This window comes from Mustela lutreola, chromosome 14 (genome assembly GCF_030435805.1).
Source record: "Mustela lutreola isolate mMusLut2 chromosome 14, mMusLut2.pri, whole genome shotgun sequence".
Taxonomy (NCBI): Eukaryota; Metazoa; Chordata; class Mammalia; order Carnivora; family Mustelidae; genus Mustela; species Mustela lutreola.
Window position 1 is genome coordinate 42,548,429 of NC_081303.1, and position 18,477 is coordinate 42,566,905.

The window sequence follows — 18,477 nt, forward strand, 5'->3', positions numbered from 1 at the left end:
ACTTTGGACTTCAGTCTAGAACTTTGTATGTGTTAAAACCATGGTTCCCATAGGGATTCACTTCATTCTGACTCCTCTCTAGATCACTGGGTTTAGCTCTTGCTCACTCCATTGATTTTGAATATTCTATTTGTTCTACTACCTGGGGATTTCCCATTCTCAATTTCAAGCTCAGCTGTCTGGTTTAAAAATTAATTCGGGTTTATCGTATCCAGTTTTTCTAAGCCTTTTTTCATGGGATGGGAAGCTTCTAAAGTCAGTCCTATCCATCATACTGCCACTCAAGTCATATGGTTTCTGGACTCACACCCTTGACCTTTTAATGCATGTATTATTTATCTCCTGCTTTGTTCCAAAGAGAATTTTAGAGATCAGTGCTATATTTCTTAACTCCTTGTATGATTATAAGGTACTTATGTGGCATGGAGTACTAGTTTCTACACTCCCAGACTCCCAAAGCAACACTAGCCTAAACCTCCACACAGTGTGAAGTTACAGGTATCTGTTGGAAAGAACAGAAGGGAAATTTCTGAAACTTTATTAAGAACTTGTGTTTATTAAGTTCAATTTCTTTAAAATGAAACATAAGACAAACTTTCACCCTTTTCATTGGACTGAAGGTAACTGTTAACTATTTAAATAGGTAGACGATCCCTCAACTAGTAGATGTTTTTGCTTTTCTCTACTAATCTGCTAAGAAAATATAGCATTAGAAAAAACTCAATAGGGGCGCCTGGGTGGCTCAGTGGGTTAAGCCGCTGCCTTCGGCTCAGGTCGTGATCTCAGAGTCCTGGGATCGAGTCCCGCATTGGGCTCTCTGCTCAGCAGAGAGCCTGCTTCCCTCTCTCTCTCTGCCTGCCTCTCCATCTACTTGTGATTTCTCTCTGTCAAATAAATAAATAAAATCTTTTAAAAAAAAAAAAAAAAAAAAAAAAAAGAAAAAACTCAATAAAAAAAAAAAAAATACCGGGGCGCCTGGGTGGCTCAGTGGGTTAAGCCTCTGCCTTCGGCTCGGGTCGTGAGATCGAGCCCCACATGGGGCTCTCTGCTCAGCAGGGAGCCTGCTTCGCCCCCTCTGTCTCTGCCTGCCTCTCTGCCTACTTGTGATCTCTCTCTCTCAGTAAAATAAATAAATATTTTTTTAAAAAATACCTCCTCAAAGAAGCAATGCTTCAATTAGCTAAAATGGGAAGTGACAAAATAGATCCAATCCTTTTAAATTGTATGGGTTACCATGAAGTAATTTAGATACATGAAGGTGCAGTGAGAATGACATCATGAATGCCTAACAAACAGTGTAAGAAACAAAACCTTCTGAATGGAGGGGCCAGGAAGGAGTAGGTGGTGGTGCTCTCTCTCTTGAGAGTCAGGGACATCCTTCATATCTGGAGCCAGAGTAAAGTGATATGTTCCTCTTTCTGTAAGGAGGAACCTCTGAAATCCCTCTCACACTTGGGGCTGGTAGCTCTACAAGGACTCTTATCTCCCAGAGGGCTGTATAGTGTGGGGACTAGAGGGGCCTCTGGTTGACCTCCTAGCTGGAGACTTCAGGAGTAGTTGGATGCACCCCATTCCTCCTCGTTGTAAGAAAATCCCTAAGAGACCCTTGGCTGGAAATTTATGCAGCTGGATTGCCCCAGATTTCCCAATGGAGGAGGCACGTCTTGTTGCTTTTGCAAAGAAATGAATCATTTGGGAAACTTGGGACTCAATATTATTTCAGAAGACTTTTCTAAGGAGAGGTGCACAAAGAGAAGTGGGGAGCATGATGCCAATGTGAGACGCTTGAGGAGCACAACTGGGAATTTATTTGGGTGCCCTCTTCCAGCATCTGGATCTTGGGGAAACCTTTCACCAGAAGGACCCATGATCCCTGGAGGGAAAGTAACAAGGGGTGAGGGCAGATTTAAGAGCAAAGTGGCCTCAGCACTGAGCAGAACAGGCTTCATGGGTCTTATTGCCAAACTGAGGACAGTGTTCCATCCCATGGAAAAGACTTCTAGAAGAAAAAAGAAAAAAAGCTCAAGCTATATATTGGAAAAAGCTGAAAGCACCCAAATATCTGTGACTTCCATGACATTTGAAAATTTAGATTAAAGCTACTAAGAAAGAGGAAAACGAACAATGATAATGGGGATTCTCCAGAGGCAGGTAAAGACATCCCTCAAGTCGAGTCTGTCCTTTTGGCAGATTTTTGTAAGACAAAACATTAGCTCCGCAGACAGAATGTTAAACCCAAAGGGAAGGAGGGATCCTTTCTTGGAAGAGCTTATACCAATTTTGTTCAGTTTTTTTTTACCCATCTAAAGGGATTACCCAGAGAGGTGACTCACTTCTGTACCAGGGACTTTTGAAGCAAAGGCTAGGAATTAATTTCCAGCTCTTGATTAGACCATAGAGCTAGTCAAGCTCTACTAGACCATGCTAGAGGAAACCTTTGCTAGTCTTCAGTTTAACTCATTTAATTTGCAGGCGAGGGCCTTGAGGTCCTGCAAGACTGATGATCATACCACTCAGTGACAGCTGGAACTGCAATATGATGTCCTGACACCCAACATGATGTTTTTTTCTGTTACAACTCAAAAGCTCTTCTGGGCTGGAGGACACGCTCAGAGCTGGCTTACCTATGAAAGACTATTAAGGAAATACCAATGTTAGGTGGGGAAGTGACTTGTCCAGCTCTAAAGGAAACTTTCCAGGGGCAGGAAAATAGATACGGGCTAGCCTGTACTTTCTTATTATCTGTGATGGGAAGGAAGAAAGTTGAAGTTTTCAAATTCAACTTTAGACCTTACATTTATTCTAAAGTAACAATCTGTGATTAGTTTTGAGTATATCTGGTTGGGTTATTAGAACCACAAGTAATTCCAGTCCCTTCTGTGTTCAATACTGCCTGAGAAGGAAGATTAAGTTTGAGATGTGGTCTTTGGGTTTTCCTTCTCATTATTGTTGAAAGGAGCACATGAGGTGGGAGGGCAAGTAAGTAGAAGTTAAGAGAAATCTAGGTTATGACTCAGTTGCTCTTCCATGTAGAGTATGTTCAGAATGCACTTTCTACAAGTCCATATAGCAGGTTCCTAAGGTACTAGGAAGCACAGTGGACCTCCAGGTGGGCTTGGGTGACTTGTTCTGATGGTAGGGAACCTTGACAGGACAACAGAAGGATGTACTCAGCTTGATCTCTCTTCCCTTTTCCTTGTCTGTTTTATCCAAGTCACAATTCTTTTGATGGAAATAGAGCAAAATGGAAAATGGATGCATAGGAGCAGGAGAAAAAAGAACTTTTTAAAGAAAAGAACCAGAATTAGTCATCTTCACAGCTGGCCTCCAGCCTCCACCCACATGTACACTCTGTACACACAGCACCTCACAAAGACAGTCAACAAATATACATGCTTAGCCTGTTTCTTTCTTTCTTGTTTGTTGGGCTATATAACATCTTCTCCTTGTCATTCTTCAAATTTATGACAGAAATCTTAACATAGCAATAATTGACCCAATGGTGTTTTAGGAAGATGGAGTAGAAAAAGTGTGGGAAGGTAGAAAATATGTATTTGTATAAATTGTATGTACATAAAGCTTCTCAAATTTCTGGATGCTTTTTATTTTGATGGTCAGCTCAATTCAGCCTGATGTACGTACTTTTATGAAGCATTTTTCTATCTTATCTCCCACTAACCTTCTCACATTCAAAAACCTCATTGTTCTCTTTATAATTTTAGTGACTTAAATTCCTATTGGATTTAAACATTTGTACAAATATTCATTCATTTAATTATCATAATTGGAAGTGAGGGAAGGACTTATAAAAGACACTAAAATTGGAATCAGGAAGTCTATGGTACATTTCCATGTCAGACATTTACTTGTTTATTGAGATTGGATTAGTTTTAAGATCTCTTTACACCATATTTCCTTCATCAGAAGACAGAGACATAAATACTTTTCCTACTTCCTGGCAAAGTTGTGGGAAGTGCTGATTGAGACCATATGAATAAATGCAGGAAGTATTGGAGGTTTCTCAAATGTCAATATTGTTACGGATAAAGAAATGAAGGCTCAGAAAGATTCATTTAGTTAATGGAGAGTCATCACAAAAGTACCTACCTTTTTTTTAACCTTTTTAATTTAAATTCAATTAATTAACATATAATGTATTATTGATTTTAGAGGCACAGGCTTGTGATTCATCAGTCTTACAAAATACCCAGTGCTCATTACACTACATGCCCTCCTTAATGCCTATCACCATTACATCCCTTCACTCCCTCCCCTCCAGCAACTCTTAGTTTGTTTCTTATGATTAAGAGTCTCTTATGGTTTGTCTCCCTCTCTGGTTTTGTTTACATTTTATACCTGAGGGCAGGGGCACCTCGGTAGTTCAGTCAGTTAAGTGTCCAACTCTTGATTTCAGCTCAAGTCATGATCTCAGGACCATATTATGATCCAGCCACAAGTTGGGCTCTTTGCTCAACAGGGAGTCTGCTGGAGATTTTCTCTCTCTCTGTCCCTCCCCTTTCTTGTGCACACACATTCTTTCTCTCAAATAAATAAGTAAATCTTAGGGGCACCTGGGTGGCTCAGTGGGTTAAGCTGCTGCCTTCGGCTCAGGTCATGATCTCAGGGTCCTGGGATCAAGTCCCGCATTGGGCTCTCTGCTCAGCAGGGAGCCTGCTTCCCTTCCTCTCTCTCTGCCTGCCTCTCTGCTTACTTGTGATCTCTCTCTGTCAAATGAATAAATAAAATCTTAAAAAAAAAAAGTAAATCTTAAAAAAAAATAAAAAGTCTGAGGGTTATATATAAATGTGAATAACATCAGCTCTAAAATTTAGCTTGAGGCTGATCTGAGAAAATGGTCAGATAGCTAAATGACTCTATCACATAAATAAGAACAACTAGCCTCTTCATTTTTTTTCACATTCAAATTAGTGGATTTTTTTTTCAACTAATTAACATATAGTGTATTCTTATTTCCAGAGGCAGAGTTCAGTAATTCATTAGTCTTATATAATAACCAGTGCTCATTACATCATATGCCCTCAATGTCTATCACTCATTTACCTCATCCCCCCACCCACCTCCCTTCCAGCAACCCTCAGTTTGTTTCCTATAGTTAAGAGTCTCTCATGGTTTATCTTCATCTCTGATCTCATTTTGTTTTATTTTTCCCTCTCTTCCCCTATCATCCTCTGTTTTGTTTCTTAAATTCCAAATATGAGTTAGATCATATGGTAATTGTCTTTCTCTGATTAACTTATTTTGCTTAGCATAATACTTCTAATTCCAACAGTCTTTGCAAATGGCAAGATTTCATTTTTGATGGCTGCATAGTATTCCATTGTATGTATATACCACATCTTCTTTATCCATTCATCTGTCAATGGACATCTGGGCTCTTTCCATAGTTTGGCTGTTGTGTGGACATTGCTGCTATGAACTCTGGGGTACAGGTGCCCCTTTGGATCACTACATTTGTATCTTTGGGGTAAATCCTTAGTAGTGCAATTGCCAGGTCATATTTCCAATTTTCTGAGGAACCTCTATACTGTTTTCCCAAGTGGCTGCACCACTTGCATCTTTAATATATGTTTTTATATTAGAAATTTAGACCTTACACATAAGGGTCTTGTTAATATGTTTAGAACTTGATGCTACTAATTTGAGTAAAGTAAAATTTAAATAAAGTTTTCAGTCAGCAGAAAAAAATTCCGCCCTATATAACAAGATAAACTGTGGAGACCCAGATGATGTTTACCCAATAGCAGCCACTGTAATTCCTATTTATTCAGCGCTTCAGATGTTTCCTAGTGTGACCATGGCCTTATTATACAAATACTTGAAATATATTTCTACCACTAGATGGAGACATAACCATAAGTGATCAATTTTCACTTGCCTATTTAAAAGAGGGGAAAAAAGCACCTCAGCCTCCAATAATTGTGTAATAATTGTATATTGTATATATATAGAAAGGAACATATATATCAGTAATGCAATGTGATAAGTTTTTTGACATTCTTATATACTTGTTTAAATATTTACTATTTTACTAATATGAAAGCTTGACATGTGTAAATGTTCCAGATAATTTCCAAATGCCATATTAATACCTTAAGTCTCTGGGACTGAACTACAGAAGATGGTCAGTTATAAGAACAGAATAAAGTCAAACTGCATACGTAAAGTTATTAGAACAGTGTCTAGAATCTAGTTTTCTATTTAAGAATGATAAAAGATCTAATATAAACTATTTTTTAAAGTATTTTATTTATTTGACACAGAGAAAGAGAAATCCCAAGTAGGCAGAGAAGCAGGCAGAGAGAGAAAGCAGGAAGTAGGCTCCCCCCCTGAGCAGAGAGCCCGATGCGGGGCTCGATCCCAGGACCCTGAGATCAGGACCTGAGCTGAAAGCAGAGGCTTAACCCACTGAGCCACCCAGGTGCCCCTCTAATAAAAACTATTATACAGCACTACTTTCTGTCATGAAATTTAAAGATTTTTTTTTCTAAAATAAGACAAGATGGATGCATTTGCTTCGTCAATTCTGCCTAAAATTCTGTAGCTCTTTTCACTTGGTAGATTCAAGACTACCTTCAAATTAGCAACATCTTCCTTTATTATTTCTCTGGTTATTGTCTACAATGGAAGTGTTTTTATGTACATTAAGTGCTTATATGTGTATATATGTTTTTATAAATTAACACATATATTTTTATAGGATATAGATCATAAAAGTGAAATTTCTAGGTTAAACATTCTGTTTTTAAATGTGATCATTACTGCCAGTTACTGTCCAATTGTTGAAACAGACACTACTATCACTGCTGTGGAAGTCTGCTTTAACAAAATGTTTTTATTTTTATTTTTTATTTAAAGATTTTATTTATTTATTTGACAGAGAGAGATCACAAGTAGGCAGAGAGGCAGGCAGAGAGAGAGGAGGAAGCAGGCTCCCCGCTAAGCAGAGAGCCCAATGTGGGGCTCAATCCCAGGACCCTGAGATCATGACAGGAGCCAAAGGCAGCGGCTTAACCCACTGAGCCACCCAGGCGCCCAACAAAATGTTTTTAACACTGAATGCTTAAAATTTAGCCAATCTGATGAATGAAAATTAATCTATAATTTTTTATTTGCACATCTTTGAATACCTGTGAGATTGAACTTCTTTCTATATTTTTATTGGGTGTATGTAATTTTTTCTCTGTAATTGTGTATTTGTTGGCTTATCCAATTTCTTATTTTAATGTTTATCTTTGTAATTGTAGAGTTCATTTTATATTGGATATTAGTTTGTTATCTATTATATTGGTTGCAAATTATTATCTGTTGGTCTCTCTAGCTTACATTAATAATGATTTATGCCATATATAATTTTGAAGGTAATCAAATATTTTCCTTTAGAACTTTCGGTTTCCTGGTATTGTTCAAGTTTATTCAATTGTTATTCTCAATTCTTACCACATATATATACTTTCACATAAAGATAATTAAATGATACATATTTATATTTTAGATGCTTAATCTACCTAGATTTTATTTATGTAAATGATGTAGTGCAGCAATCTTTTTGTCTTCCAGAACAATATGCATTTATGCCAGCCTCATTTTAAAATATAAAATACTCTGTTCTTTTTCTATTGAATTAAAATATCAAGTTCATCCTTAATTATGTTTTGGTGTCATGTTACTGTTTCTCAATTAAAACATTTCAGTCTATTGGTTTATCTATTCTGAAATATGTATTAGTAACTTTCACGATTAATTTTATAATTTGACAAGTATTGTTTCAAATAACTAAAGATATAAAACAATAGCTATTATGAAATTACAATAGATCTTAAAATCAGCATAACTCCTGCACTCTTGACATCGAAGATAAGCAATTTCACTTGTTTTTCTTTCTGAGGCCACAGAAATGGTAAAGCTAAATGATTCCTAGTTTTCCTGAAACCTAAACACAACATAGGGCTTTTTTTTTTTTTTAACACAGGGCTTTTTTAGAAAATAAATTTTCCGTGACAAATAGTTCCATTGTCTTGATTTTTTTTTTTTTTTTTGTCTTACAGTAAATAAGTGTTTTCTCGGAGCAGTATGGCATACTGTCTTATTATAAATTACCTAAACTTAGAAAGACCTTTGTCTCTGAATGGGACTTTCAGCAGGGGAAAGCCTGAGTTGGCTGCTTAACTGTGTGCTCGCCTGGTTGGAATGTATTTCTCCCAATCTCCCCCCAAAAAGAGTCTCAGAACTGTATTATGTAAAAGTCATCCTATGGTTTGTAACATATTCCCTTAAAGTATGGGCTTCTGTTGGTTCCTTTAATAATAATAGCCTTGGTTGTAATATTTAAATTCATATCTGTTTTGTCAAAGATATAAATACTTGTGAGCTAGGGTGCCTGGGTGGCTCAGTCAGGTAAGTGTCTGACTCTTGATGTTAACTCAGGTCACCATCTCAGGGCCATGGGTTTGAAGCCCTGCATCGGTCTCCGTGCTGGGCATGGAGTCTGCTTAAAACTCTCTCTCTCGCTCTCCCTTTGCCCCTACCCCCCTAAATAAATGAATACTTGTGAGCCTTACTTTTAAGGAAGAGCTTCAACATTTTCTTTTTTCCCATCATTCAAAAGATAAAGTAAAATCTGCAGTCTTGTTGGATTCCTTATTCAAACAGAGAAATAAGCATCCTTATCTCTTTTAAATTAACAACCCTCTGTGGACTGAATGATTAAACTGAGGTGGAGTGCAGGCTAACAGAGCCAAACTAACCTCCATCTGGGGCTCAGAGCGAAGACCATCTGTCTGCTGCCATCTGTCCCAGCAGCTGGTTGTCACTGAGGTTGGATCCATAGAATTCAGATTTTTTTTTTTAATGACATGAGGACATCTGCAAACTTTGGAACTTAAAGAAAAATGATTAAACTGCTTAATTTCCTGTTTCTCGTTTGATACTTTACCTATGAAACTGGTTAGAACCTTGGTTTGGTTAAAGGCAGGAAACAGGTGTTTTTTTCTTAGGGGAGCTGAGGGTCCAGCAGAGCGAGGTTTTATTTCTGTACTGCGGGGAGGGGGGGGCAGCAGCAGAGCAAGAGAGCTCTGTGGACACACAGGGCACTGCCACCTCCTGGTGGCTAAACACACTTGGTGACGGATGGTCTCTTCTAGAAGCAAGCTTACTCCGGGCAGGGATAGGCACCACAGAGTTGAATGCCTCTCCCAACCCTGGCTCAGTGTTTGGTATTTCGTTTTTCTTTGGACAAAAAAGGATGTCCGAACCTCCATTTTGTCGCCCAAGTATTTGATGAAATTGTACTACTGAAGCTGATCTGTTTTTTCTTCCCTGAATGAAAGTCCATGAATTAAAAAACAGGGAGAGGGGAATCCAGGGGAAATTCATGAATCCTAAATAGGGTCTCCAGCCTTCTAGAAGCACTTTGTTTTTGGGGGCCACATATTTCCTGAGAAGTGAAAGGGGAATGAAGACAACCCTGATATATTCTGAATAAAACCCAGTGACCAAGGAGGGAATGTTGATCAAGAACCATTTATGTGCTTAGTTCTTTAGTAGAAAGACAATAGTGTTTTCCAAATGCAATGGTGTATTACTACAAAAAAACCACTAAATGCATATATAAGTCAGAGAAGAGTCTCTAAGACTTCAAAAAATATAAGAAATCAAGATAACATTCCTAATGTTTTAAATGTGCTCTTTCTGATATAAAAGCAAAAACAATAAAACAACAAAAGCCTCTCTAGTTTGAAGAAACTGGAACTACCTATCTTGCAACAACTGTGTTTTCAAAGAAAACCATTATTTATATATGATACAGAAATGAATATTCAGGGGACAAAGTGTTAATTTTTTTTTCTATCTGAAAATGTTGCCTTCCAAATAAATATTATTCAAATGTTCTAACACCACTGGCTAAAGATAATAGTATAGTTTGATGAGAGGAGAAATAGCATACATACACTTTAGCTGTGTTGAAAAATCTAAATTAAAAATTAAAGTGTTTTTCTGCCCTGGTATAAATATTTTCTATCCTTTGAGGGGTTTTGGGTGAGGAAAAGGAAGAGGTACGGTTTAATGGCCTCATTGTTTCTGCTGAAAATAATAAATTATTCAACAACATTCCAATAATTAATAGTCATGAAGAGGCCAAAGGAGAAAAACAAATATGGAAGGCATGAGGCCTAAATTCGTTTTTATAGTAAAAAGACAACTTTTAGAAATATAATATACAATAAAATAACATTAGAAATGCACTTTATTTTTACTTATATTTAATTTAATTAACACACAGCATATTGGGCCAGGCACTACTCCCAGCACCCTCCAAATACTGGCAGATTTCATTCCTATAAAAATTCTATAAGGTCCTACCAGAAGATTTATAGATGAGGAAACAGAAATGTTAAAAAACTTGCACAAAATCATACTGCTAGAGATATCAACATACTTTTCAGTTTAAAATATAAAAAATGTCCCTTTAAAATATATGAAAGCAAAATTATTTAGTGTTCTATAAACACAAAATAAGTTGTGAATACTGTATTTAGCTACTGTATTGGTTGGAGCTACCGCATCCAGATGCCATACACAACAGAAACTAATTTTCTCACCATTCTAGAAGCTGGAAGGCTAAAATCCGAGTGCCAGCATGGCTGGTTTGGGTGAGGCCTCTCTTCCTGGCTCATGGTTGGCCACCCTCTCACCGTGTCTTCGAACGGTGTGGTCAGTGGGGGAGACAGAGAGGGCTAACTTTCTGGTGTCTCTTCTTATAAGGGCACCAATCCCATCATGAGGGCCCTCTCCTGTGACCTCTTAACCCTAAGTACCTCCCACAGGCCTAGTCTCCAAACACCATTCCACTGGGGAGTTAGGGCATCAACAAGTGATAATTCGACACTCCCACCATGAAATGACCATTGAGACTCTACTACATTCAGCAATTCCTCCTGAATTCATAAAAACCAGTTGTTTTTAGTGTAGTTTGTATGTAACTATACACTTCATGACTTTCTTTTTATAGCACTGCATTGAAGAAGCTGAGCTTGTGTTATCCTTGGATTACATCTGCTAGGATTATTTACATCCTTCCAGTTTAAGGCTGTTGACGACCAACCACACAGCCCTGGGGCTTGTAAATACGTGTGTGGGCCCCTGTGACAGCCCTCACCTATTTGTTCCAACTGTGGTGACACCTCTAGCACCTTTGGAATATGGTACCTGGGGGTGGCGAGAGTAGTAACAGATATCCTTTATCTTCTGTGCCCCCTCAGTGGCACCCAGAACAGTCGTTCCCTTCTTCTGCTGGCCCATGTGAAGGCAGATCTTCAGGAGTGACAACTTTTATCTCCCCCTCAGAATTTTCCAGACTGTTGCTCCACAAAACCAATGACCCTTCCTTTCAACCCCCTCTCCTGCCTCCAACTCACTTGAGATGCCATGCTGTCCTTGCTCAGTGTTAGGCCATGCTGGGAAGAGATGGGTAATCTTTGCATTAATGGGTTGCTTTTTTACTCCCTCCACAGCCCCCTAGCCTGTCCTTGCAGCTGAAGGCAAGGTATGGAAGGCAGAGATGCAGTCTACATTGAAAGAGGTCCCATTCCAAGAATGCAGTGATGATAACCTAAAGAGTCATACCACAAGGTTAAGACATACCACGTACCATAAACTCCAAAGGGTAAATACAACACAATTAGAAAATGAAGTTTTATTTGCATTTTCACTGCCTGGAAAATGGAAAACACATTTGTGTTGTGCATCATCAATGAAGCACGGTAGCAACCTTTGAATGTCATTGGAAGCCAGTGTTCACAGGTGGCACAAAGCGTGATCAGCATAATGAATAATGACAGGATTAAAGATGCGTATTAGGGAACCGCAGGAAGAAGAAGACCTATATCAAGATAAATAGGTTCTAAACAACTATGGCATTGTGAGTAGGAACAATGTTGCCATCTTTTCCTGCCACAAAGAACTATAAAGCTACCCAGGAGTAGCACACTGGGCACATTTAGGAATAAAACAGTGTAGGGGATCTAGGATCCAAACTGAGAGAGATGGTCCCTGGACACTATGAATAATTCATGTGCATGGATTAGATAATAAACACATAAAAAAGTACTTTTCCTCTACCTACCATTCTAAATTTTCATCAAAAAATGACTATACATCACATGGAACCAGGAATTTTGTAATCCATTTTTAAGCCAAATTACATTTTAGGCAGGGGATTCTCAGAAAAAAAAAAAAAAAATTTTTGCTTGGAGGCCCTGCACACAATGTTTCTGTGTGGAAACTGAGCTTAGTCTAACCTCACTAAAGAATTTTGAAGAGAAAGACTAAGATGAACTAGTTATACTGCTAGGGGCAAACATAGAAGATTTTGGTAAAGAATTATGAAGATAAGAATATCAGAACAAGCCTGACAAAGAATTAGAAAAGACTCCGGGCACCCGGGTAGCTCAGTTGGTTGTGTCCAGACTCTTGGTTTAGGGTCAGGTGGTGATTTCCGGGTTATGAGATCGAGTCCCGCGTTGGGCTCCATGCTCAGTGGGGATCCTGTTTTCTGGATTCTCTCTCTCCCTTTCCTTTTGCCTCTCCCCCTCTCAAATAAATAAATACAAATCTTAAAAAAAAAAAAAACAAGGAATTAGGAAAGGCTGGAGTGTCAGACTTCACTCCATGTAACCACTGATGCAAAATAAATCCTGTCTAGTAAAACTAGGACAGTGTATACAACTGCAGTTTTAATTTTATGTAAATAGAGCTGAAAATCCTCTACAGCTCTGTGGCCATTTGTTGGCTACCTGCATGTATTCCTACTTATATTATATTTACTTTTCTCAATAATAAAATCAGCTACTTCTATATTTCTTAATTAGCATGTTTGTTGATTTCTCCCTCTCCCAATACTTTTAACTGTTTTCATATCTGGGCACAAATAGAAAACTGTGATATTTCTATGTCATCCAATGATAAACTGAAGGTCTCTGGGAACACCTATTTATTTATTTATTTAAAGATTTTGTTTATTTATTTGACAGACAGAGATCACAAGTAGGCAGAGAGGCAGGCAGAGAGAGAGAGGAAGAAGCAGGACCCCTGTTGAGCAGAAAGCCCTGATGCAGGGCTTGATCCCAGGAACCTGGGATCTTGACCCAAGCTGAAGGCAGAGACTTTAACCCACTGAGCCACCCAGGCACCCCTGGGAACGCCTATTTAGGGAGTGATGAAAAAATTCTTACATTAAAAATATCACATAGTTATGATAAGAATAATAAAATACAAGAATCAGGAAAGGTCTTGTATATTGAACGTATATGAAATTTCCAAATAAAATATTCTCAAATTTTTAAATGAGAAACTTCGGCTTTCTCACTTATGTAGCTTTTTCATAACTTTTTATATAGAATTTTGTTCTTGAAATACTCTATATAATTCCCGATCATGAATCTTTAATGATCTTTTCAAAAGCTTGATGGCCACTATCAATGAGAAATTTTTCTTGTACAGTTTGAAATGTTTTTGACCATTCACAATTTATAACACTTGAAATTACAGTTGACTTTGAATAATACAGGGGTGAAAGGATGACTTCCTACACAGTAGAAAATCCACATATAACTTCTGACTCCCCCAAAACATTACTACAAATAGCCTACTGGTGACCAGAAGCCCTACCAATAACATAGTCAATTAATAAATATCTTGGATGTTATATGCATTATTTACTATATTTTTATAATAAAGCTAGAGAAAAGAAAATGTTAAGAAAAGCATGAGGAGGAGATAATACATTTGCAATACTGTATGGTTAAAAAAAAAAAAACTCACATGTAAGTGGATTTATGTACTTCCAACCCATGCTGCTCAAGGAAAGGTCAACTATGTATATTTTTCTTTGACTTAATATTTTAAATTTACAAATATTATATTATTCTGACATGTCCTTTTTTTTTCTTTTGACATTTCGCTTTTCACACATTGGGCTTAGTAATTCTATTTTTCAAGAGTGGTGGCCTAAGATTTGGACTAATCACTAAGAAGTAACCAAGGGAACTGGATTTAAAACATTAGAAATTGTCTTAAACCCATTGATAAGCCAACAAAACAGCATGCGGATTGCCACAGTTAACTCTGATTGCAAAACTGAACCCAGGAAAGAAAAGGAAAATATCAATAACAAAATTAAATCTGCCATAGGGCCATTTACTGATATCAGAAAACTTATGTTTATCCTTTTAATTTCATGGGCCCAGGGGCTAGTAAAGGACTCTACCCTCAGGCTCAGAGTGAACCCAAAGTAAACCTGGCCTTTTCTGACCCTAACCCCAGAAGATTGTAGGGAAGATTGCCATAGTGTTGAATGAAACAGAAGAAAAAAAAAATGAATAGAAACATAAAAACTTAACCCTAAGAATTAGTGGCAATCATCCAGTCATGGTGAGGATTCCCAGTCCAAGTTCTCAAGACCTAGGTGGGTCAGGAAAGCTCATGTTCTAAATGTGGTTTAAGGTAGCACCCAGATGACCCTGCCAAATAAAATTAGTATATGGTAAACTAAAGTATCTCTGGAAAGAGTAGCTTTACCCTATGCCTTAGGGAATCCCAACAAGTAATTTTGCAAAGGCAACCGGGCACACAGGAAAATAAGCCCCAGTGCGTGAGAACTTGCAGAAATAAGGGAAAGAATGAGATGGTGAGTAGGAGGCGAAGAAAGAGATCAGGATTGAGAATTCAGTTTAGTAAATTACTTGGCAGTGGCAACTATCCCGTAGTATGCAGTGGAAGTGAACAGATCGGAAGCCCACTGAGTTTTTGAGGAAACTATGTAGTCAAAGAAATTGAGATCCTGGACTTAGAAAACCTTTGGCTGGTCAAGTTTGGGGTGCCCCAAATTTCATGGCAGTAAGTGGGCTTCACAGCTGTCTACTCCAAGGGGAACAGAGTCCACTCTGGTCCACTCATGGTCATTCTGAAGTGGCCTTGGAGGAAAATGAACAAAAACGAACCTCCTGAGGGCACATCTGCAATACTAGTGGCAAAGGGTGTTGGCTATAATGTGACTTCCTGAGAATATAGGAATCCAGGGTAAAGCAGAACACATGGGATTCCTAAACCCTTCCTGATGTTCCATACATAGATATGTTTCGGCCAGCAGAGTTGCAAGTGTTGTGAAAGGTCATTTCTTACAATGACTCTCATTCCAGCGTCACTTTACGTATTTCTAGATTCCTTTCCATTTTTGCACTAAGAAGAGCTAAAACTTACTGAGCCCTTCCTTTGTGGTTGGCACTACTCTAAACACTTTATGTTTATAACTTAATTCTCACAGCAATTCTATGTATCCCCACTTTACAGATGGAAAGGCACTTTATAGATAGATAACTAAGGTACACAGACAAGGAATTTTTCTAAAGTCACGCAGTTGTTAAATGGCAGGGGTGTGATTTGGCTCAGGCAGTCTGTCTCCAAAATCTATGCTCTTAACGACTTAGCTATACCACTTCTCAGGATGGAGTCAATTACCTCTCACCTCCTCAAGGACTTTGGGAGATACTTCCTTCTTTCTCCTGCATCATATCCATCAGCATACATGATGTAATTTTCGCCATATTTTAAAACAAAATCTCCCTTGAGCAGACAGTATGTTCCAGCAAACATTTCTCTGCCCGAACTTTTTGGTAAAGCTTTTCAGAAAAGTTGTCCATATTCATCTGCATTGGCTCTCTTCAATCTCTCTCATCCCGGGCGCCTGGGTGGCTCAGTGGGTTAAGCTGCTGCCTTCGGCTCAGGTCATGATCTCAGGGTCCTAGGATCGAGTCCCGCATCGGGCTCTCTGCTCAGCAGGGAGCCTGCTTCCCTCTCTCTCTCTCTGCCTGCCTCTCCACCTACTTGTGATTTCTCTCTGTCAAATAAATAAATAAAATCTTAAAAAAAAAAAAATCTCTCTCATCCCAGTCTCTGTTTTAGCCCCTCCACCTAACCTTTTTTACAACCACCCCACTGAAAGAGCTTTGGTCAAGGCCACCAATGACCTCCGTATTGTAAACCCTAATGTTGAATGTAAGTCTTCATCCTGTTTTTTTCATTTGGGTTCATTGAAACATGTTCTCTTACTGATGACTCCCCAATATAGATCTCAAGCCTAGACCCCTCTTCAGAGCTTCCGATTTGTATTTTTGACATGCTTACAACATCTTCACTTTGATGTCTAAAAGGCATCTCGAACTTACCATGGGTAAATCAAACTATTGATCTTTCTGTTATAAAAGTCTTTCCCAAGGGAAGTAAGGTTAGGAAAGAGAGACTGTTTCCTTTCTGTTGCTTAAGCGAAAACCTTTGGGGTCCTCCTCAATTACTCTTCCCCTTTTTAACTGCACACCTGATCCTTTAATAAATCCTGTTAGTCCCAGCTTCAAAATATAACATTATACATCCCATCACTCACCTCTGAGTCCTTACCTCCCCCACCCTAGAAACTGTCAGGATGCTTGGATCAGAGACTTTGAGCAACACAGGTCTTCTTTGTTGTTCATAGGAATCTTCTCTCTTCCTGATTCTCTTCTACCTACCTCACCACCGCTTCATTAGTCCATGTGGAGAGTACAGGATTTCAGAGAAGAATGGCAAGAAAGAGAGTTGTCTTTAACTGGTTCTGCTTCCACAGGTCATGATGTTCCCATGTAGCAAGGAAGACCAAAATTTGGCTACCTGCTTGGAATTGAGAGAGAGAAACTATAGGGAAAAAAACATTTTAGTAAATTGCCCTGCTAAAGTGAAAGAATAGTTACTCTTTCTAAAGAATATATGGGGAACTTGAGAGGGACAGAAGTAGAGGCCATGGGAATTAAGGAAAAGAATACCACCATTTCTCAACACGGAGGCACATGGAGTATGAAAATGAACCAGCCACCACTGGGGTAGGTTTGCAAAGGAAGCTTTGACTTTACAGAAGAGGTTGTTTTTAATTTAGGCAAAGGGGTGGAGGGAACATTCAAGTTTTTGAATAGAAAACAAGGCATTTCCACTCCACTCTGGCATTAACCAAATTAAAAAAAAAAAAAAAAAAAAAAAGCTAGGGTGTGGTAAGACAAAAACTACTAATGTTCAAGTGTTCCATGAAATCTGATCGTGATAGTAGGTTAACTATAATAAAAGGCAAATTTCTGTGGTAAGCAAGTATAATTTCCTGCAACAAACCAGCATCAGTCTCAAAAGTAAAGGCAACAAAATCTTTGCAATCAAAGCATAATCTCAAAGGAGAGCTTACCTTGGGAAAAAATAAAATGATTCAAGTTCATGACAACAGGACACAAAGTAATTATAAATCCTAAAAGAAAATGCCATTACCCACAATATACCTACTGTTTATACCATTTTCTTCAAAATAACTGTTAAATATATTTTTTTAGCTTTACCTTGATCTAAATAATAAGATACACAGGCTAACTCAATGTATTGTATTGCTCAAGTTCAATATTTCCCAATGTCTAAATTTCTTGGTATTATAAACCTGTGTTCATTGATTCTAACTTTAATCAAGGCAGAATATATATTTGGAACTTAATGATTTTTACTTCTACAATAAACACAAGTCTTCTCCCTGAGACCTTCCTACTTTGAGCCTGCTGCATTGTTTGCAGGCTCTCTTCCTGCTTGGCAAAATCTCTTATTTCTTCTACCATAATTCACATCCTATTTTGAATGCCCCCCTCCCACCACCCACCACTCACCCATGTAGCAAAGATAGCTCAGGCACGCTCTGTATTCTGTACAGGTGATTACTACAACGCTTTTGTAATTCTACACTTTCTCTCAGTAAGTGTTAGTTTTGGTTTCTCTGTGATAGAATATAAGCAAATTGAAGGCAGCCACTGTATCGTAGTGACTTTGACAAGCTCACCCCTAGCACATGGTGACCTGTTCATGGTAGGCTCTTAGGTATTTTTCTGAATGACTGAATTGATGCTATCCTTGCTACCACCCTAGGAAGCACCCAGACTGTCACAGCGTAGGCAGAGGAGGCTTTCTCATTTAACTAATTAATTAGTTGTTGCATGTGTGGCTATACACAGAACTTTCAAAAGAGATAAAAGAATTTCCGAATATTAGAAACTATGAGAAAATTCTTGTTAATCTGATTAGTTGTGACAATTGTAGCTAGGTTGAAAATTCGTCCTTATTATTAGAAATACATATTGAATTATTTATAGCAAAATACTATGATGTATATTGAATTTAAAATACTTCAACAGCAAAACAGATGAAGCAATATGAGAAAAAAATTATTGTTAAGTTTAGTTATCTGTGTATTCTAGTCTATTCCAACACTTAAATATAACTGGTAAGATGATAAGAATGTATAATAATTTAGAAATTAATATGATTATCCTTAGGTAAATCAGTAATAAGGGACACAGCTCTACTATGAGACTATGACGTGCTTGACAAAGTACAATATGGTATAAT

At 38.0% G+C, this 18,477-nt stretch overlaps 1 protein-coding gene across 6 annotated transcripts in view; it reads right to left on the bottom strand.

The window, feature by feature from the left end:
• Nucleotides 1-11,698: 11,698 nt before the first annotated feature.
• CD55 (CD55 molecule (Cromer blood group)) overlaps nucleotides 11,699-18,477 on the bottom strand; it is a 34,322-nt gene continuing 27,543 nt past the window's right edge. Inside the window, exons 10-11 of one of the 6 annotated variants that reach the window (XR_009347660.1) lie at nucleotides 16,471-16,743; nucleotides 11,699-12,631 (exon numbers count right to left, since the gene is read on the bottom strand). Coding sequence is in view for 2 of the 6 variants with exons in the window: in XM_059147123.1 (XP_059003106.1) it covers nucleotides 16,622-16,743 (122 nt within the window). In the remaining 4 variants the exon portion in view is untranslated. Of the gene's footprint in view, nucleotides 16,744-18,477 lie in introns of all 6 variants that reach the window. The other 5 variants (XR_009347657.1, XR_009347659.1, XR_009347658.1 and 2 more) reach the window with 5 other exon arrangements.